The sequence below is a fragment of the Rhodnius prolixus genome, unplaced genomic scaffold, assembly GCF_049639745.1.
Source record: "Rhodnius prolixus isolate KJV_2025 unplaced genomic scaffold, Rpr scaffold_16, whole genome shotgun sequence".
NCBI classification, from domain to species: domain Eukaryota; kingdom Metazoa; phylum Arthropoda; class Insecta; order Hemiptera; family Reduviidae; genus Rhodnius; species Rhodnius prolixus.
The window spans coordinates 3,002,732-3,025,616 of NW_027411616.1; the positions used below are offsets into that span (position 1 = coordinate 3,002,732).

Genomic DNA, 22,885 nt, shown 5'->3' on the forward strand with positions numbered 1-22,885 from the left:
AAACTTTAACTTCAATTATCACGTAAACTACTCCAGAGATTTTGTTTATATTTCAACTGTATATGGAGACAACATTTGGCTAAAACTGTATAAAATACTATTAAAATCTGTCAAGCAGGAAACGAGATATTTAGAGTTAAATTTTGGTTTCATTTGAAACAGTGAAAACTTTAACATGAAATATCTCGTAAACTACTCGATAGACTGATTATATTTCACCTGTATATTTAGACAACTTTTGGCTAAAAATGTAAAAAATTCCATTAAAATCTCTCAAGTAAGAAACAAGATATTTAGAATTATATTTTGGTTTCACTTGAAACAGTGAAAACGTTAACTTCAATTATTTCGTAAAGTACACGGTAGATTTTGATTATATTTCACCTGTATATTTAGACAACTTTTGGCTAAAACTGTAAAAAATTCCATTAAAATCTGTAAAGTAAGAAAGAAGATATTTAGAATTATATTTTGGTTTCACTTGAAACAGTGAAAACGTTAACTTCAATTATCTCGTAAAGTACACGATAGATTTTGTTTATATTTCACCTGTATATGGGGACATCTTTTAGCTAAAACTGTATAAAATTCCATAAAAATCTGTCAAGTAGGAAACAAGATATTTAGAGTTAAATTTTAGTTTCATTTGAAAAAGTGAAAAATATAACATCAAATATCTCGTAAACTAGTCGATAGATTTTGATTATATTTCACCTGTATATTTAGACAACTTTTGGCTAAAACTGTAAAAAATTCCATTAAAATTTGTCAAGGAAGAAACAAGATATTTAGAATTATATTTTGGTTTCACTAAAAACAGTGAAAACGTTACCTTCAATTATTTCGTAAAGTACACGGTAGATTTTGTTTATATTTTACCTGTATATGGGGACAACTTTTAGCTAAAACTGTATAAAATTCCATAAAAATCTGTCAAGTAGGAAACGAGATATTTAGAGTTAAATTTTAGTTTCATTTGAAAAAGTGAAAAATTTAACATCAATTATCTCATAAACTACTCGATAGATTTTGTTTATATTTCACCTGTATATGGAGACAACTTTTGGCTGGAACTGTAAAAAATTCCATTAAAATCTGTCAAGTAGGAAACGAGATGTTTAGAGGTAAATTTTGGTTTCATTTGAAAAATAGTGAAAATTTTAACATCAAATATCTCGTAAACTACTCGATAGATTTTGATTATATTTCACCTGTATATGGAGACAACATTTGGCTAAAACTGTATAAAATACTATTAAAATCTGTCAAGCAGGAAACGAGATATTTAGAGTTAAATTTTGGTTTCATTTGAAACAGTGAAAAATTTAACATCAAATATCTCGTAAACTACTCGATAGACTGATTATATTTCACCTGTATATTTAGACAACTTTTGGCTAAAACTGTAAAAAATTCCATTAAAATCTGTCAAGTAAGAAACAAGATATTTAGAATTATATTTTGGTTTCACTTGAAACAGTGAAAACGTTAACTTCAATTATTTCGTAAAGTACACGGTAGATTTTGTTTATATTTTACCTGTATATGGGGACAACTTTTAGCTTACTCTGTATAAAATTCCATAAAAATCTGTCAAGTAGGAAACAAGATATTAGAGTTAAATTTTAGTTTCATTTGAAAAAGTGAAAACTATAACATCAAATATTTCGTAAACTACTCGATAGATTTTGATTATATCTCACCTGTATATGGAGACAACTTTTAGCTAAAATTGTATAAAATACTATTAAAATCTGTCAAGCAGGAAACGAGATATTAAGAGTTAAATTTTGGTTTCATTTGAAACAGTGAAAAATTTAACTTTAATTATCCCGTAAAGTACAAGATAGATTTTGTTTATATTTCACCTGTATATGGGGACAACTTTTAGCTAAAACTGTAAATGATTCCATAAAAATCAGTCAAGTAGGAAACAAGATATTTAGAGTTAAATTTTAGTTTCATTTGAAAAAGTGAAAACTTTAACTTCAATTATCACGTAAACTACTCCAGAGATTTTGTTTATATTTCAACTGTATATGGAGACAACATTTTGCTGGATCTTTAAAAAATTCCATTAAAATCTGTCAAGTAGGAAACGAGATGTTTAGAGGTAAATTTTGGTTTCATTTGAAAAATAGTGAAAATTTTAACATCAAATATCTCGTAAACTACTCGATAGATTTTGATTATATTTCACCTGTATATGGAGACAACTTTTGGATAAAACTGTAAATAATTCCATTAAAATCCGTCAAGTAGGAAACGAGATATTTAGAGTTAATTTTTGGTGCCATTTAAAAAACAGTGAAAATTTTAACTTCAATTATCACATAAACTAATCGATAGATTTTGTTTCTATTTTACCTGCATATGGAGAACACTTTTGGCTAAAACTGAATAAAATTCCATTAAAATCTGTCTAGCAGGAAACGAGATATTTAGAGTTAAATTTAGGTTTCATTTGAAAAACAGTGAAAATTTTAACTTCAATTATCTCGTAAACTACTCCAGAGATTTTGTTTATATTTCAACTGCATATGGAGACAACATTTGGCTAAAACTGTATAAAATACTATTAAAATCTGTCAAGCAAGAAACGAGATATTAAGAGTTAAATTTTGGTTCCATTTGAAACAGTGAAAACTTTAACTTCAATTATCTCGTAAAGTACCAGATAGATTTTGTTTATATTTCACCTGTATATGGGGACAACTTTTAGCTAAAACTGTAAATGATTCCATAAAAATCAGTCAAGTAGGAAACAAGATATTTAGAGTTAAATTTTAGTTTCATTTGAAAAAGTGAAAACTTTAACTTCAATTATCACGTAAACTACTCCAGAGATTTTGTTTATATTTCAAGTGTATATGGAGACAACATTTGGCTGGAACTTTAAAAAATTCCATTAAAATCTGTCAAGTAGAAAACAAGATGTTTAGATGTAAATTTTGGTTTCATTTGAAAAATAGTGAAAATTTTAACATCAAATATCTCGTAAACTACTCGATAGATTTTGATTATATTTCACCTGTATATGGAGACAACTTTTGGATAAAACTGTAAATAATTCCATTAAAATCCGTCAAGTAGGAAACGAGATATTTAGAGTTAAATTTTGGTTTCATTTGAAACAGTGAAAACTTTAACTTTAATTATCTCGTAAACTATTCCAAAGATTTTGTTTATATTTCACCTGTATATGGAGACAACATTTGGCTAAATCTGTATAAAACTCCATAAAATATGTCATGTAGGAAACGAGATATTTGGAGTTATTTTTTGGTGTCATTTAAAAAACAGTGAAAAATTTAACTTCAATTATCTCGTAAACTACTCCAAAGATTTTGTTTATCTTTCTCCTGTATATGGAGACAACTTTTGGCTAAAACTGTATAAAATTCCATAAAAATCTATCAAGTAGGAAACGGGATATTTAGAGTTAAATTTTGGTTTCATTTGAATCAGTGAAAATTTTAACATCAATTATCTCGTAATCTACTCGATACATTTGGTTTATATATCACCTGTATATGGAGACCACTTTTGGCTAAAACTGTATAAAATTCCAGAAAAATCTCTAAAGTAGGAAACGAGATATTTAGAGTTAAATTTTGGTTTCATTTGAAGCAGTGAAATCATTAACTTCAAATATCTCGTAAACTACTCCGAAGATTTTGTTTATATTTCACCTGTATATGGAGACAACATTTGGCTAAATCTGTATAAAATTCTGTAGAAATCTGTGAAGTAGGAAACGAGATATTTAGAGTTAATTTTTGGTGTCATTTAAAAAACAGTGAAAACTTTAACTTCAATTATCTCGTAAAGTACTCGATAGATTTTTTTTATATTTCACCTGTATATGGGGACATCTTTTAGCTAAAACTGTATAAAATTCCATAAAAATCTGTCAAGTAGGAAACAAGATATTTAGAGTTATTTTTTGGTGTCATTTGAAAAACAGTGAAAATTTTAACATCAAATATCTCGTAAACAACTGGATAGATATTGTTTATATTTTACCTGTATATGGAGACAACTTTTGGCTAAATCGGTATAAAGTTCCATATAAATCTGTCAAGTAGGAAACGAGATATTTAGAGTTAAATTTTGGTTTCATTTTAAAAAGCGAAAACTTTAATTTCAATTATCTCGTAAACTACTCGATAGATTTTGTTTATATTTCACCTGTATATGGAAACAACGTTTGGCAAAATCTGTATAAAATTCCATTAAAATCTGTCAAGTAGGAAACGAGATATTTAGAGTTAATTTTTGGTGTCATTTAAAAAACAGTGAAAAATTTAACTTCAATTATCTCGTAATCTACTCGATACATTTGGTTTATATTTCGCCTGTATATGGAGACAACTTTTAGCTCAAACTGTACAAAATTCCATAAAAATCTGTCAAGTAGGAAACGAGATATTTAGAGTTAAATTTTGGTTTCATTTAAACAGTGAAAATTTTAACTTCAATTATCTGGTAAACTACTCGATAGATTTTGCATATATACGGAGTAGTTGTCTCCATATACAGATAAAATATAGACAACATCTATGGAGTAGTTTCCCAGATACTAAAGGTTAAATATTTCACTGTTTCATACTCAAAATAACTCGCTTCCTACTCGACAGATTTTTACAACATTTTTTACAATTATAGACAAAATTTGTTTCCATATACAGGTGGATATGTTCATTCCGTAAGGGACAATGTGTTCCAAAGGCAATCCCAAGAACTTTATTTTGTACAACTCCTTTATTTAAAGTATTTTTAAGTTAAATTTACAAGGGTTCAGAAAATTCCTTTTGAAGTGATAAGAATTAAATTTGTTTGAGCAGTCGATGCGCCAAAAAAAAATAAATAAATAAATATGATTGAAAATTTTGGAGTGTTAAGAACTGTTGCAATAGTAGTGACAGTTGAGTGAGCATCGACAGCTGATTCTTATTTTATAGGGACGCAGGGAAGCTGCAATCTTAAGCAGCTGATGTACAGTGACAAGGCGGCAGTACAAGAAAGTAGGTGTTTGTAAAACTGTGCGGCACTGCTGTAAACACCTGCAGGTACAGTTATATTTGGCTGCAATAAAGTTTGTTTACCTGTTGGATATGGCGGTGGGCCGAACGAGGAAGCTGGGATGAGAGTCAGGTCGGACCGGTTCTGGCCCCGGGTTAACAACCAACTGGAGCGACCCTCGCACATCAGACCTCACATTGAGGTCTGACTGGCACCTAACAGGGTCTTCTCATCAGGTAGGTCTTTTTCTCTACTTTCTTCACTGTATCGCTCTTACCCCAGAATTACAAACTGGTCAAATTTTCGAAATGGTGCTTTCTCCGCGAATATACAAATATTCCAAGGTGCCGTGAATACAAAAAAAGTCCATTTGCCACAATGTTGAATCTCTCGAAAACGGAAAATGTCAAACTTAATGTTTCGCATTGGTACAGCCGAAATTCATCCACGAGAAGTGCGACTGTTAATGCACTTTGTAGTTGTTGGCGATATTTTCAAAATTGGCTGAGCTTTCATTTCACTTTTTGTAACCCCACCAACTATTTACTCACCAACATTTAAAAGAATTTTAAAGGGGATATCATTTTGCGGTGATTTTTTTGAACCATCGCACTAATAATCTTTTTCTGCAACCATGTAGGAATGTTCTCATTACTCAATTAAAATCAGCTGTGTAATGCCCAACTTTACCTCACTAGTGGGGAAAATTCCCATTAGTGTCACTTTCCTCACTAGTGAGTGAAAAAACTTTATTGTGCTTCCTTGATATAAGAAGTTTTGTTATTAAATATTTTCTGTAAAACTTTAATAAGCTTATTTAAATTATTTTATCTAAATGATTAAAAAAGTAAAATAAAAATTGAAAGGAATATAGAAATAAAAATAATACTTTAATAAATAATTAGATATTTTTAATTATAACAGTTAAAAAGGTTATAGTGTTACCTTATAGAAATTTAAAATGGATTCTAGTGATTCCTGTTTAGTTTTTTTTTTCTAGTTTATAACCCTAATGGTTGCAGAAAAAATATAATATTTAACTCGAGTGTAAAGTATTTTCCTCACACTCGGCAATTTGCGCTTGCACTCGCCTCGCTTCGCTCGCTCGTGTGAGGAAAAGTACTACTTTCCACACTTGTTAAATAAATAACTATTCCTTGAACTGCAAGAGACCAGTAAAGGATCCAACCAATTCACTGAGAAATTACTATGATTTAAGATCATAAGATCATTTATTATCAGTAAGATTCCTGACAATCTACAGTACTCGTTCTAAAATATTTATGCTGTGAAGTCATTCATTGTTGGAAGTCAGGCATTGTCCTAAGACACGGAACCAGCAGGGGCCGATTCAATTTCGTTTTGTTATGGAAAAAATCCCTATACAAACCAGTTCGTTAGAATTTACTAAAATATCGGAAAGAAAAAACAAAACTGAAGTAAATATTTCACAAATATTTTAAATTAATAAACAATTCATTTTGGTTCTTCACAACAACCACAATAATAATAATAATGCACAAAAACTGTGGCGCAACAAAATAATTTTCCAAACGTATATTCATTTAAAGCAAAGATCAAACTTCATGGCAATTGCAACAAAATAAAATACTTTTGCAAAACATTATCACTATCTGGGCTTAATACATTTGTGGGCAGTTGTAATGTTTGAATATTTAATTTTCATTTGGTTCATGAAATGAACTAAGTATTTTTATTCCATAATAAAATATTGAAAATTGCGTCTTAATTTTTAATTGTTTTATCATCATTTAAAATTTTTGTCTTATCTTTGAACTTGCAATATTCCTTTTTTTAAATATTTACCTGTCAAAGTACTATTTTCTATTACGTCTTCTCAATCTGTAGCAAGGCCAATAATGATGCATCCTTTTTTATCCACGATCTCCACCCCACTTATAATACTTTTTTTATTTCACTCCCGGTACTCTATCGAATTATCTTTATCAGACTTCCTTTATCAGAAAAGTATGTTTCACCTCCTGATATTTGAGAAAATCACCTTTTTTATTCCACAAATTTAGTTCTTTCAGTGATAGTAAGTATACCATCTTATGAAGACCGTGATTAGTGTTCTCTTGTTCTTGCACTCTTAAAAAGTAGCTGATTTTTCTTTATCCCTCTCATCTTGGTAAATAGTCTTGAGCAAAGTTTATCTCCGAACCGCCAATTTGTTCCCGTTTCTAAAGCCGTTATTCCTTGATTCAAAGCTTGCGATTTATGAGTATACTATAACTGGTTAATTTTTACTTAACAAACCCTGCTTCGTGTGAGGAAAAGTACTACTTTCCGCACTTGTTAAATAAATATCTATTTTCCAGTACCATACAAAGTGACTTTACAGAACCAAAAACTGAGATTTTGTGATAAAATTTCTTTTAATTTTGTTTGAAACGTTTCTCTGAACATTTACGAACTAGACTTCCCTTAGCCTGGGACCTGGGACTAGGAATGAGATGGTCATCAAAAGAGGTCTACGCTATCTGATTAATTTGGAATCCGATATATATTGGATATATCACAAAAGTTGTGATAGGTATACCTCAGCCAGCAACTTGAAACTGCAACATCCACCTGGTATAGTTTGCAGAAAATTTGGTGACTTAGTTGGCAAAATTATCTTTTAGTTTGCAGAAACTTTGAAAATTGGAACAACAATAATTGCAGGAAGAAAATGCTTTTTCTTCCAGTCGGTCATTCTTTTCTGGCAGTCTAAAATAAATTGTAAGAGAAAGTAATAACTCCAAATTTATAACATTTTTCAAAAGTAAATTCAAGTTATCACCGGGAATTCGCTGTGACATTGCCCAAGTCCAAAACATTTGTTTACAGGAAATGGTCCGGGCGTGAATGGAATATCTCAATGCAGGAAGCGATTGGACTCACCAAGTGACGCCACGTAAATCCCATGACATGAAGTGCCCTACTTATGGTGATGTACAACTTTTGTGATTAAAGGAATTTCTGGGACCGGGAGGTATTCTTTCCTCTAAAGATTTCAGTATGATTTACGGTCTATGTCTGCAAAAAAGACAGTTAAACTCTCAGTATGGAGAAGGTTCCTAACCCAGAATGTGCGTCTATACTTAATGGGGTTTCCACTTTTTTGATATTTTTTCTAAAAAGCCTCCAATTATTTTCTCTAAACTCTTTTGTTTAGACAAAAAGCTTTTATTTTAATCTATTTTCTAGAAAATTGTTTTAGGGTGTTCTGAGAGATAAGTTAAAAATAATGTTAAAACCACTATAGAGGTACGACAGAAACAGTTGCCGATGGAAAATTGAGTTTAGAAAACTATTATTAGTTTAGCTGTGAACTATGAATGAGGTGCTGACAGAATGTTACAGACCTCTGCCAAAGCCGTCATCATTCCATCTTTTCACTCAGTCATTAGCATAATTGCTAAAGATTTTAAATTGTAATAATTTAGAAGAGTGCTCTTCGCTCACTCGCTCGGATGGCTGCTTCTGTATGCTCAACTTACTTCTGTCATGTACGTGACTGCGGTAGACTCTAGTCTGTAATGATGTGGAGGGCTTGTTGAGAGGTAGTCGGCCATCCTGAATTAACGAGGAACCATAGCACTAGTAGCAAAATCGTTTTGCCTGTGGCCCGTGAGCTTTGAGCTAGATAGACCGCTTCTTAGGACTAAGATGCGTCATACAAGTCCTGCTATCCTCTATTAGCCAAGGATAAGAGTCCCACCGGTAAGTGGTATCAGGTCTTAGCCCACTGAGCATGGCCTCTTGCCTTCTTATGAAGCATATAGGTAAAAAAAAGTTACGGCATCTCTGGCACGTTGAGACCAGACGAGACCATGTCACCAAGACTAGTGGACCTCGTAATGTGGGCAAGGAATATGGAAGCTAGACTTCCCAAGGGCAGCTTCTTAGGCTAGCTTCCACAGCCATGGGGTAAAGCACCCCTGCTGCCATTCAAATAAAAATAATACTGGCTCAATTTTGTTTTCCTCAAAAATGTTCCGAATAAAAAATAACCTGATCTGTAACTTCGGATCACCTGATATCCATCAAATTTTGGGCAAGAATGCTGTTAATGCTACTGGCAACGTCCAGCTTTTCTCAACACTTTCCTGCAATTATTTCAGTGAACTAGATAATATTGAAGCTAATTCGTCGTCTACTAACAGCAAAATTCCAAAGAAATGTGTGATTAATCCTGAGAATTGCCGTGGTTTGAAATGTGGAGTTCAAAAGGTTCGCACTGGAATCGGGGTATTGAGCATTGCGGGGCAAAAAGCCATTTTTCAAAATCAAAGTGAGCTGGCTTCCAAATTGTTCTTAGTTACGTACGTTCAAAGTACGTGCACCACCTACGGCAGGAGTTGTGGCCCAAATCGTTACCTTGATTCGATGTTAGGTGAAAACTGACATCACTCTTCTTTTCATTTCATTTCTTTCATTTTCCGACTCGCAGGATACGCAAACATCAGCACTTCGTTATGAGAGCTAATTGTTACCCAAGAGTGAGCACACATATTCAGGAAGTGGAACACGTCGCTGTTGTTCGGCCTTGATCTTCAGCCAAAAGCTTTACTTCCTCCTTCCTTTCATTTCAAAATTGTACCAAATTTTTCTTCCTCTTAATACATTCTCTAGGTTCTAACATATTTTTTTTTCTTTGCAAACTTTGAATGGCTAAATGTTAGCTCAACTTCGAATTTAGTTTCACTATAATTAAACTGTAATTCCCTTTAAAATCAATCTTTCAATTTTCAGTTTAAACAAAAAAATTAGGTCACAGAAATTTAAAAAAATTGGGACTTTCCTTACGGCTGTTTGCTTTTAAATTTCCTTGACACTTAGAATTTGACGGAAAAGATAGTTGTATTAATGATGCAAGAATTAACTGAAGAAAGGTTGGCGCGTTGGATTTGCTCATGGAGATCCCTGATTTGAATCCAGCTTCCTACCCATTGATTTCCCTTTCCTACGAGCTTTTTACTGCTAACTATATTAAATGGCTATAAAATTAATGATCAAGCTATCCATAGTGTTTTCCTGCAATGTGAGAGCACTGTCCATAGGCCGGAAAAACCGTAGGCCAATCGCCCCAGATGTTGATACGCCTAAATTAAAAGATTCCTAAACGGACTAATAAATGAGAGATTTAAGCGAACAAAAAATGTAGTTTTGGCTCAAGCAATAGCATGCTTTTAGAAGAAACGTCTTATAGGAAGGTGATCTCCATATACATGTTATGCTTAAGTGAAACCCTTTTCCGCCTCCAGACAACTACAGCATCTGTACACTCGCGCTTTCAGTAAACAAACGTTCTTCAAACTGGGACCCAGTGTACTGAAGCGACCCTTTAGAAGCACCCCAGGATCACTCCTGAAATAAAAGTTTCTCGAACCCATGTGTGGGGTTAGTTTCTAAATTTAAAGTAACCTGCTCGAGTGGGCTTTCCAGTCGCACTAAACACAGTGACGCCAATTTCAACAAACACAAATTGTGCAATACTAAGGACATTCAGGTGGTATTCTACACCACAGGTGTAGCGCGCGAGTGAGTTGTTCGGTTGTTAGGCTGGGTTACCCGCAGGGACGCCAAGTTCCCAGAAGTAGTCTATTCTTTGCGGGGTCTTCATGTTCCAAGTTCTTCAAAACATTCTGGCCGCGCATTTCATAAATAATACTTCATAAAGAATAAATCTAATGATCGCAAAGCAACAATTTTATTTTCTTCCCTCAATATGATAGACTTAAAGTTGGAAATTGAGGTTGTTGAGAGAATTCTAATTGAAGAGGAAGGAGGCAACACTATCAGTATTCATTTGAGGAAGGCCCTTGCAACTATTGTATCCGTATTCTTTACGTATGTTTGTAGAACTGTGCCATTGAACCTCCACTTCTTGTTCAGTAATCAACAGTCACTCAACTGAGAACAACGTCCATTCATCGCCAACTCGTCCATCCGGATTGCATCATGTCATTCAAATTGGGCGTCACGCTGCTTGTCATCCTGGCTGCACACTGCTACATTGCAGGTGAATATTTCATCACTTAATCCATTACTACCTCTCAGTAACTCATTTCGGAAAGTCTTTACATCTTGTTTAATTTTTAAAAATTGAGTGTTTACTAGATCTATATCATTTTGAACTCTCTTAAATTAGGGATCCCATTCTTCTTGTTTTTTCCTAGAAAAGTTCCGTTGTTTTGTCCCAATGAGCCGGTGTTTCGAGTTTGGTTCAATGACCCACTTTTTTCACAATTCTTTCGATAAAAAAACTAATTTGTTTTTGTCTACTACGAGCATTGAAAAAAACACCGGGCGCCAACAACCTCAGATGTTGACGCGCTTAAAATCATAAAAAAAAAACTGAAATCAAATAAAAAATCAAATCAAATCGTCAAATTTACGCTAGGACCTTGTTTAACAATATTTTATTGGCAACACTCAGTGAGGAGTAACTATTTAGGAGTGGAAACAGTTAAACTATCAGACCCTTACACTTTAGTGCTATAACGTCAATGCAGGAAGTTAATTTAAGAGATTTAGATTGACTCCCAGGCACCTGACCGCGTCCACCCCACAGAATGTTTATAAAGATGATTTTGTGGCTTATATTGGGTCTTCTTTTTATAAACAGTACTGCTTGCGTTTTTGCCGTATTTATTTTAATTTGACAATTGTGGAAGTGTTCCAAAATTCTACTGTAGTGTAGTGGAACTCGGTTCCAAATAGTGTCTACTAGCCATGATGACGCAAACAGTAAATTTTCCTCTAAAGGCATATCATTTAGAGAGATAATGTAGAGAACTGGCCCGAGGACTGACCTTTGAGGCACCCCTGACGTCACTCTTCTTGTGTCGGATACATCACCTAAGTGAACCTGAAAAGTTCTGTTTGAGATGTAGCTGTACACCACTCTCACCATATGCAAGGGGAATTTATAATCTTATGTAAAAAAAATATAAAAAACTTTTTTAACCGTTCAAAACTCTATTACGTATAATTCTGATTCTAATTAGGTACAATAGGCCACTTTAAGAGATAGGGGTTCTTGCATTACTACATGAATTTACTGAAATGTAGGTCTCAACATTGCAAAAATTTTCTGGAAAAAAGCAAATTAAGGGGTTTTGAGGCACTAGCTGAGTTTTGACCATAGGCATCCAATTTACTTTCGGAAACATTACAAACTTTATATATTGAGCTTTCAGCAGAAACTTCCGTTCTCTTGAACCCGTTTCCGAGAATGTGGGTAACGGCAAACACCCAAAAAAAAATAATCGCTGGAAACGCCTAAATTATGGCCGACCCTAACTTAACAGTCTAAATATCTCCACCGGAAATAGCGAGAAAGAATTCTCTATTTTTTCTTTTTAGATTTTTATGAAGTACCAAAGTTTACCTGTAAACTTCTTGTACCCATTATATCTGCGCAGATCCATAACTACTACCTTCATCATTTCTCTCAGAAAATTTGATTTGGCTCAATAATTAATGACCACAGCCTTTACTTGGGAGACGTAAATGCCGAGGCTCCCTCCCCGGATAAGAATTCTGCAGCAGTCCCTTTCAGGGTCTTAGGATGTTTAAAGGAATAACCCGGATAAGAATTCTGCAGCAGTCTCTCCAAGGGTTTTAGAGTAGCGAAAAGAATCACCATAAAGGAATCATTATAAAAGGTTCACAGCTCCGACGTGATGTAATTTGTATACTAAGTTCTGTGGATGCTCCCGAAGTTGACTTTGGGACCATGCGAACTGTGAAAATATTTTTATTGAGAACACTCGATGTTGCGACGTACACATTCGTAACGGGTTCAATAGATATTCGTAACCTACTAAAGTCTACAAGGTTTAGCGATTTTGGTAAGGAGGTCATGGTCTAAAAACGATGACTCCGCCTTTGAGTTGCGATTGCAATAAAAAATTGAGGCGATTGCTAATACTTGTTGAAAGATGGAGCTCGAGTGGTGTGTTACTTCAGCAACTGGGCGATCTACAGACCGGGTCTGGGAAGATACACGATAGACGACATCCCGGCCGACATGTGCACCCATGTAATATACTCATTTGTTGGCGTCAGCAACGTCACCTGGGAACTACTTGTGCTAGATCCTGAGGTAAGTTGTTCATTTATTATTTTATTATTTATTTATTTGGGCGCCACGGTAGCCGAACGGATAGAGGCGAGACCAGCAAAGCAAATATGCATTGTGGTACTGGGTTCGATTCCCAGTCTTAGGCCTTGGATTTTATTTAATGGTTAATAAAATAAATTTAGAGTAATGTATGTTTGCTAGTCGCCTCCGTCCACGATACCTAATTGGTAGCTGGACGTAAAGCCCGCCTGAAAAAATAGGCATTACTTTACTACTTTTCTTTACATTTATTTACAACGATGGATCGTTTTTAATGTGGCGTTCTCTGTTGCTACCAGAGGAATACCAAATTTGAACTTTCTGCGCTTTTCCGTCTTACAGTCTTACAGTGGACACACGCAGAGAAGTCTATTTCTAAAAAGTCACTTTTTTCACGCAGGGGACCTCAAAATCAAAACTTGCGTTGATAATTCAAGTCGAAAAGAAGCATGATTACGTAAGTTATTTCTTATGAGGGGTAATAATGTAGTTTCTGGTTCGTATAAATTACAAAAAGACATAGATTGATTTGGTTAACTATATATGGTGCTCCATTGTTCAGGTGTTTGGTAAAGGCAACATAGGCTTATTTGAACATGCGATTTAACGACTTTAAAAAAGCCTTTGAGAAATTTCTGAGTTTCAACTATCGTGACTGGGATATTCCAAAATATGTTAAAGACGACTTTTCGACTTGTTTTATATCATTCTGGATTAAATATCTTTTAAAAATTATTGTAATGTCACGATTACTTTTTACTGAGTTTCAAAGCGGGTATAATTGGTCTAAAGAGTGGCACCCTAAATGTTCTTTTACTTAAACCAATTAAATTTGCTATCTCATGACTTAAGGAGGTTTCTGCAAGGCTTCTGAAGCTAACTTTAATTTAGATAATTATTTTCATCTAATTTTATAATTTTATGCGTTCACAAAAGTTGACTTCATCGAAAATATTGAAAGTAAGTTGGCCGATTCGGGTTAACTCGCGGCAGGCTAAGTAAGCATAAAAACGTTTGAAATACTCGAGTACTCTTTTACTTAAGTACAGTTCCTTCCCCAACCAACACCTTTAATCGGCCAACGAATTACTTCCATGTCACATAAACAAAATAAAGAGGGGTACTGCGATTACTTACTCGTCCTTGAGAGGGGTAAAGCAATTACACTCAGACTACAGAAATTATTAAAAAAGGTAAGAGAAAGTGAATTCTGCGACAACATTACTTCCCAAAACGAGGGGGTAAGAAAAAGTGAACAACTATTATAGAACTTCCATTTAAGAGCGGTAAGATAAATTACAATTGATTACATCACTTCCTATTGAAAGTGTAAGAGGATTACATTATTTCAACTATAAGAAAAATTTAAAGCGATTAAATTACTTCCCTTTAAGATGGGTTATGAGTAAGGAACGGATTTTTATGTATTTAAAAATGCCAAATATTTAATTAAAATATGCATTTATTTTCGTCAATTATGTGGAAAATATGTGATTTTCTTAAAATATTTTCTGGAATATTTAAGTAAAATGGACATTTTTTTTTATGAAAATGGAATTTTTTGGGGGGGGCAAGTTATAATTATTTTTACAAGAAAAGAACATTTTTACAATTTATAATAATTTATTAGGAACAAAATAATTTGTTTTTACAAGTTATAATGATTTATACAACAAAGAACATTTTTACTATTTATAAAAAGATGTGTTAAATTTTCAATTTTGAAAACTTCACTCTTCGAAATTGTTTGCAACCACATGAAATTTCAAACGTTGAAACGTAAAGTGACGACGATCTGGGCGTAAGATGGACTTGTAACGACTAAAAGATCGTTCAACATCTACAGATGTTATAGGTGCCTTGCTGAAAGAAGTTATCTCGTTGGTTGTAAAGGGTACACGATGTTCTTAGGTGACTTCTGTTCCACTGATATTATCAGAAATCTGGCAGATGGTCTCCCACCCTTTGTTCTTGCTCAGTACTTCTACCAGTTTTGATCTGATCAGATCTCCCTTACTCCCAGGTATTCCTTCCACCTTTTCGATGACTTTTTTAACGTTGGACACGTTTTCTGTCAGTCGAACATTTTGGGAGTCAAGTTGGGTAATGGCTTGTGCAAGAAATACGCAATTGTCAGAAATGAATGCAAGGTCGTTCCTTAAATTAGGTTTATCGAATAAAGACTTGGCTGTATTTATCGCTACTGCTTCGTCTTCGAGATGTGAAAGGACATTCTTGATTTTATTGTAGTTTTCATAGTAATTCTGAGCTGCTTCCAGCCAAGTACCCCATCTTGTCAATATTGGTTCTGGTGGAAGGCACAAGTCTGGATAGAGATCTTTTAGCATTTTAATGCTACTTGGTGCTTTTAAGAACACTTTTTTAACCGAGGAGATTAAGGAATCTACGTCACTGAACAAAGATCGGACAGTTTCTGCTACTCGATGCAAGGCATGAGCAATACACGTCACATGAATTATCTTAGGATAAAATACCTGAATAGATTGCCCAGCCTTGACCATGTTGGGGGCAGCATCAGAGAGAAACAAAAGAACTTTTTCGTTCAAAACCCCACTGGGCCATAGGATATGCATTGAGGCATCGAAGAATCGTGAAATGGTGGAATGATTGCATTTTTCGAGAACCTCACAGTTCAAAAGGAATGGCTTTGAATCCACATCAGCATCACTGTCAAGTTTTCCAATAACTGCATTGGCAATATACCTGCCCTCAACGTCAGTGGTTTCATCAATTGACACCCAAATCGGTCCATCTTTGATATGTTCTCGAATTTTGGTTAGTGTATCTTTATAGATATCTTCCAGGTAGTTTTTCCGCAGAGTACTCTCGTCAGGCATTTTTTTCCCAATATTGGTCTCTAAGAATCCTTTGAAATGAGGATTTTTAAGTTTGTGGAAAGGGATATCTGCTCTATAACCAAAGCCCGACACAGATCTGTACTCAGAGTAGACTTACTTGATGATGGAGATGCAAGGAAGGCTTGATAGGACGTCCTCTCTTTCTTTCTGTTTTTATTCTCTATGTGCGATCCGGTGGCAATATGTTGGGTGACTTGGGAACGTTGAGAGCAAGAAACGCGCTTGTCACAAGCTGTGCAGTACAAAATGTCTCCATCACTTCGAAAAAGTTCTGCTGGAAACTCGCGAAGATATTTAGCAACCAGTTGTTTGTTTGAGGCCGATGTTCGTGGCATTTCACCCAAAAAAGAATTCACTAAGTGACCGAACGAAATTAATTGGACACTTCAACGAACGAGCTGAAAGAACAGACAACTTCAAAGAACTAACAAGTGCCCGTCACTGTTTAGCAGCATTCTGTGTAAATTACAATAACCATTGTACCCAATGTGATTCACAGCCCTACAGTCTGTGGTTCACAGTTCCTGTCAACCACCTCCCAATTATGAAAATATGCCCAAAATGAAAAATATGAAAAAATATGTACATATTTTGATTAAATATGTAGAAATATTTATTTATTTTAATCAAATATATAAATATGCGATAACATCCAAATATGTGGAAATATGTGAAATAAAAGTAGACTCAAACGGCTTAAAAAGTGTCAGTATGAATACTTCTAGTTGAAAAACGTCTGTAAATTGCCTAGAAAAAAATATGTAAATACATACGAATCCGTTCCCTAGTTATGAGAAATAGAACTGCAATTCAAGTTCAAGCGCCTCTTGATCATGAAAGAGGAAACAATAGAAGTTTTTAAAACGCTGTTTTTGCCTCTTTTTTCTTAAAACTTAGACCATTCTTCTTAAAATCAGAGTCATGTAGGTTGTTGCAAAAAGTAGGGTTATAAATACGGTGACCATTCGTACTGTTTTTTAAGGAGCTGTCCTGTTTTTTTAAGCATAAATGTCCTGTTTTTTATTTATTTGTACTGTTTTTCAATGAAATTTAAATTATACTAAAATTTAATTTTTGAATGTAAAAATATAGTATAAATTAAGTTCGCAAATAATCGTTTAGAAAAAATTTTTCTGTGTACATTAACTTTGGACGAACCTTTAGCGTAAAACACAAACTGTTTTACCGATAGAGTAGACTAGTCGACTAGTGTAAACATCGATCGCTAAACGTCGTGTAAAAACTAATAACTAATAAACTAACCTATACCATATTATATGGCCATTGTTTTGTAATAACCGATCTCGTGTTAATAAACGTATTAATATTTTTTATAGTTTTTTTTTTGCTCCTTGTCCTGTTTTTTAATACAAAAATAATGGTCACCGTAGTTATAAATGATATACCATATACTTTAGAAAAAAATTAGAAATATTATCTATTATAAGATAAGAGGACAAAATTGTTAAAGACGATGTTGAAAAAGTAGCTTGTTAGCAGAGTAATTGACGATTATCTCTCGTGCAATTATCCTTCCCGTCGGTTTTCACTAAGTTGCAAAAATCTCGCTTTTTTTATTTTTGTTTATGCAGAGTGGTCAATTTGCCAAGCAAATGCGCGCCCCTATTACGGAGTCAAAACACGTGTAAGTATTTTGAACTAGTGTGTAATTGTCCAAACTGCAATAAGAAGAAAACGTTCTGAACAATACGAACGGACATAAAGAGGTTTGAAATTTGAAGTACTTGAAAACCTCCAAAATTTAACCTTCCACATCTCATTAATCATTATTACTAGAACATTGCTACTTATATGAGTTATACAGCTGACTTTTCTCTAGATTTTGGTAAAGAGATCATTAAATTGTGAACAATACAAAGAGAGATATAGAGGTTTGAAATTTGAAGTATTTGAAAACCTCCAAAATTTAACCTTCCACATCTCATTAATCATTATTACTAGAACATTGCTACTTATATGAGTTATACAGCTGACTTTTCTCTAGATTTTGGTAAAGAGATCATTGAATTGTGAACAATACAAAGAGAGATATAGAGGTTTGAAATTTGAAGTATTTGAAAACCTCCAAATTGTATCCTTTTATATCTCATTTCTTATAACAAATAAAAAGTAGTCATAGGCGGGATTCGAACTGAGGATCTCCTACTTACAAAGCCACGCTCTTGACTAGTTTGATTATTATACTCGTATTATAGATTAATAGATATTACAAAATAGTGAGCTACTTGAACATATGTATATGTTGAAGATGAAAATGGCTGGCATAAGGGTCTTTGATATCTAATAAATTCTAAAAAATATGAAGGAAAAGTTAATGCAGCGAAATGACTTAAATTATATCAGTTAAGCATGAATGAAATGTTGGGTACTCGCAGATTTGTGTACCTTTTGGCGCTTAATCAACCCTTATACTTAACTTTTAAAACTCGAAGTTTTTGTTAAGGAGATTTTTGTACCTTTTGGATAATTTTTATTTTGTCTATTCTGCAAAGTTACATATTTGCTATACAGATATTCTTAACATTTAGAATAAGCAATACTTCCGCTATAATCTGATATGGTGTTAAGTAACCACTGGAGAGATCTTTTAAAAGAATGCTTAGAGTTGCGGTCCTCAAAGAATCCACAAATAAAATTTTCTAAGAAAATGTCTCGAGTAAAATCTGAAGGTAAATAGCAAAATTAAACAGCGATTTCAGCACTTCCTTTCAAGAGGAGTAAGAAAAATTAAACTGCGATTGCATTACTTTTCCCTAAAAGGAAAGAGAAATTATACTTCAAATACGCACAATTGCAATACTTCTCTTTAGTAGCTGTAAGAGCATGACGGCATTTTAATGTACCTAACGCAATAAGAGTCGAAACACTTCTTTCTGCCAAATTTTATCAAAATTCGACGAAGATTATTGATTATTAAGCGGGGCAAACTCCGTTTCTAATGCTGTAGACATCGATATCCACATAAAATTTCACATCGAATGACTTTTCATTGACGTAAATAGGTTCACTTGTCGATCATTTGAACGATTGCAGAACTTCCTCTTATTAGGTGAAAGAGCATGATAGCGCTTTAAAGTCACGTAGGGAAGCTTTAACCATTTCTTCGTGCTTAATTTTATCAAAATCGGACTAAGCGTTAAAGAAATATTAGTAATCATAGTTTTAGAGAGAGCCTTACCTGCGTGGGGCCAACTCCCCTCCTGAAGAGGCACAACGTCGAGACTTTTAAAATGCAAATCTATACAACATTTCGATTCGAGTGACACTTCATTCATGAAAATCAGTTCATGCGTCGATCATTTTAAACGATTGCCAAAAGTAAAGAGCACAAATTACACACAAATTACAAATGGATTATTTAACTATAATTATTAATTTCTCATATTTCAAATTATCACGCGTCGATAATTTGAAACGTTTGTCATACTTCCCCTTAATAAGTGTAAGAACAGAACGTCGCTTTAATGTTACATAGGGGAGCACAATCCCTTTCATCCTGCCAAATTTTTTCAACATCGGGCTAAGATTTACAGAGTTATTAGTTAGTAATAATAATTTTGGAGGGGGCCTCACATAAATGGGGCTAACTCCTCTCCCATTTGATGTACAGCGTCGAGACCGCCAAAAGGCACATCTACATAAAATTCCGAATCGAATGACACCTCATTCATGAAAATCGGTTCCCGCGTTTAGGTGCTACGTTGTTTACAAAAAAGGTAACAACAACAACAAGAACATTTTCTTAAAATGCCGTTTTTGCTCATTTTCGGCAACTTTTTTCTCAAAATCTACTTGATCTGGGTGGTTGCAAAAAAATTCAGTTATAAAGGAGGATCTGCCATACATTTAAAAAAAAAAAAAATTGGGAAGTTTATCTTTTATAGAAAAAGAGAAAAAAATTGTCAAAGTTGGGTGTTTTTCAACGTTACGCTTTTTCGTGCAGTTTTTGTCGATCAACCCTTATACAACTGCCCTACCGGACAGTTTTAATTATTTGTCCTTTATAAGTACTATCAAGTTTATGCGAAAAATTGGCCGCGTAAATACAGTGTCTTACTAATAGAATTAATTTTTTGTTTTGTTTTATTATAAGTTATAAAATAAAAAATTGGAGAATTTAAACTTCAAACCCTCCTGAATAAATGAGTGAGCCACTCAAAATTCTGGAAAAATATTTCGAAGTAAAGTCACTGAATTGGATTAATATTAATTGGAATTAAATTATTTTCTGATATCAGAGGGTCTACTATAAAGTTGTTTAACTCAACTTCAAATTTAATCAAAATTACCACCACTAGCATTATCATTGACAAATGAGTCTATTTCTCTCTTCATGGTAAAATTTGGGCGCTGGAGCTTCAATTAAACTTTGGCTGTTCCTCAATGATGAAGGTTCTAGAAGGAAGAAGTTATCCAAATGCTTGAAAAGGTTATAATACGTTGGAAAGAGGTCTGAGAGTAGGGGTCTCTCCATCTTATCCAGAAAACCTCGTTAGAATAACAGGTATCTGTCAGGCAAAACTGTCCTTCCACCTAATAATATACACACAAAGTTTAGAGAAACTTCCATGCTGCCATTTATGACAAAGTTAAAAAATAAATAACAAATTTGTAAGCAGTGTTCATAATAAATAATTAAGTTGGTTTATATCTTGTGCACAGGTTGATGTGGAGCAGAATGGTTTTAAAAACTTCACTTTACTGAAGCAAAAATACTCTCATTTGAAAACCTCGCTGGCAGTCGGTGGTTGGGGTGAAGGGGGCAGGAAGTATTCAGCTCTCGTGTCTGCCAGAGATCGTAGGGACACCTTTATCAGGAGCGTCGTAGGTAAGTTTTAAGACACAAAAACACCTATACTGACTCACACACCAAGCGAACTGCCAGTCTCCGGACAGTGTTCGCTGCAGACATCACGGACAGGAACAGTGCAATTAGAGCAAATCTCTCTTTAGTACCCGGTAACTCGGCCAGCGAGCTTAGCTCAATCATTAAATTTTCTACATCTGGTGCGAAAATCGCCATTTCTCACACTGCATTCATTTCAATTCTTTCATAAAATGCTATTAAGTGAAAATATCGCCGCTGTACTGATCCACTAATTTTCTTAACCCTAATCGAAAAGTGTTATTAATAGATAAAGGGTAAATATAGATATAGGGTTTGTAGCTGGTATTTTCTGTCTAGTGTTGATTGGGAGCACTTAAAGTAAAGAAAATTATTGGAGCAGTTTTCGCGAAATCCGCCCTCCCTGCACTAAAACGATGGAAAAAATGTTGTTTTTCACTTTCTATGAATTGGTTATTTGGAAAGTCTTTAAACTCCTACGACTTCACTGTTTAGGTCTGACCTCCCCTTCATTTGCTCTCTGTGGACCCCAAAACAGACAGAAACTCCGAATTTTCCAAACAGACAGATTGATACTCTCAACATCTTAAATGAGAATAATTATTATTATAACAATTTGGGACAAGAGGCGGGTTCTGTTCCTCAAGGCCAAGAGACTAAGCTTCCCTGTAAAGTTATATTTCAGTGTAATGTTCCGTTACAAACTGTATAATATTGACAAGAGTTAAATCTGATTCTTAGAATGAAGAAAATTCGTATGTTTAGAACCTTGAGAATATAGCTGTGTGAACCTCAAGGGCTTAGTAATTGAACATATTGTCATTGTCACCGTGATATTATGAGAAAAACCTTTCAATTAAATAAAAATGAGATTTTTCAATCATGCAGATTTCCAGCTTTAGCTCCTGCATGATAAAACCTGTTAGTGACGAATTAGAAACCAAAATATTGTGTGTATTGCTACTGTTTATTCATGATAGCCAACCTGACTGAGGATAATCTGAGTCGCTTCCACACATAATTATGAAACTATAACTTTCTTTTTATTCTCAAGACAGATATAACTTATTTTAATTTTGTCAGATACGATGCATAAATATGAATTCGATGGATTTGATTTGGACTGGGAATATCCTGGAGCGGCAGACCGGGGTGGATCATTCTCTGACAAGGACAGATTTCTTTACTTTGTGGAGGAACTTCGGCGAGCATTCGATGCTGAAGGCAAGAACTGGGAGATCACAATGGCCGTGCCGCTGGCAAAGTTCAGGCTGAACGAGGGCTATCATGTTCCAGAACTGTGCGAGTAAGGTTGATCTGTTACTCTTGCATGTCTACAGCGTTCATAGCACAGACCCATGCATGCCACTAACGCTTTTTAATAAAGTATATATGTCAGTGTGTGAACATCTGAAAACTACAATCCAACTAAATGTGAAGCGATCAGTCACACGCTCTTTTAGCAATTAGTGTAGCTTTCTTCAAAGCAACGGTAGTTAAGAAATAGGAATATTGTCATCTGCAGCCAAAGTTGCCCATAATCAAATTTCCTCTAGGCTAAGAACTTTTACTAAATGTTTTATTGTTTTCTGTGAAAGATCAATAATTGATCCAGCTCTGTTGGGGTAAGTAGTCGACATTGAGTTCCCTAAAAATACTATCTTGCTCAAAATGTCAGTCCCAAGCATCTGTTAAATTTTTACACTAGGAACTCTGTTGGTTGCCAACAACCAAGGCTTACGAAAAATGCATAGGGTAACTTTCACAGTGACCTGAACGAATTCGCACACGGTCCCACTAAATATAGAAATGGTTCTGCTTTTGGTCAACTGACTTCCTCCAACCTCCGGTAGGGCAATTAACACCCACATTCGCTAGCGCACAGTGATAACCACTTCTTGCTACCTATGCTTTTCTTCACTCCATTTCCTGGTTATTCACTTTGCCACAACAACCAGGTGACGAGTTGTCAGATTA

General features: G+C 34.2%; 1 protein-coding gene across 2 annotated transcripts in view; it reads left to right on the forward strand.

Annotated features, from left to right (window-relative positions):
- The first annotated feature begins 4,977 nt into the window (after nt 1–4,977).
- Cht5 (Chitinase 5) overlaps nt 4,978–22,885 on the forward strand; it is a 39,753-nt gene continuing 21,845 nt past the window's right edge. Inside the window, exons 1-5 of one of the 2 annotated variants that reach the window (XM_074134394.1) lie at nt 4,978–5,261; nt 10,897–11,056; nt 12,981–13,144; nt 20,725–20,890; nt 21,992–22,214. In XM_074134394.1, coding sequence (XP_073990495.1) covers nt 10,996–11,056; nt 12,981–13,144; nt 20,725–20,890; nt 21,992–22,214 — 614 coding nt within the window. In that variant the 5' untranslated portion in view covers nt 4,978–5,261; nt 10,897–10,995. Of the gene's footprint in view, nt 5,262–10,697; nt 11,057–12,980; nt 13,145–20,724; nt 20,891–21,991; nt 22,215–22,885 lie in introns of those variants that run through there. The other variant, XM_074134395.1, reaches the window with a different exon arrangement.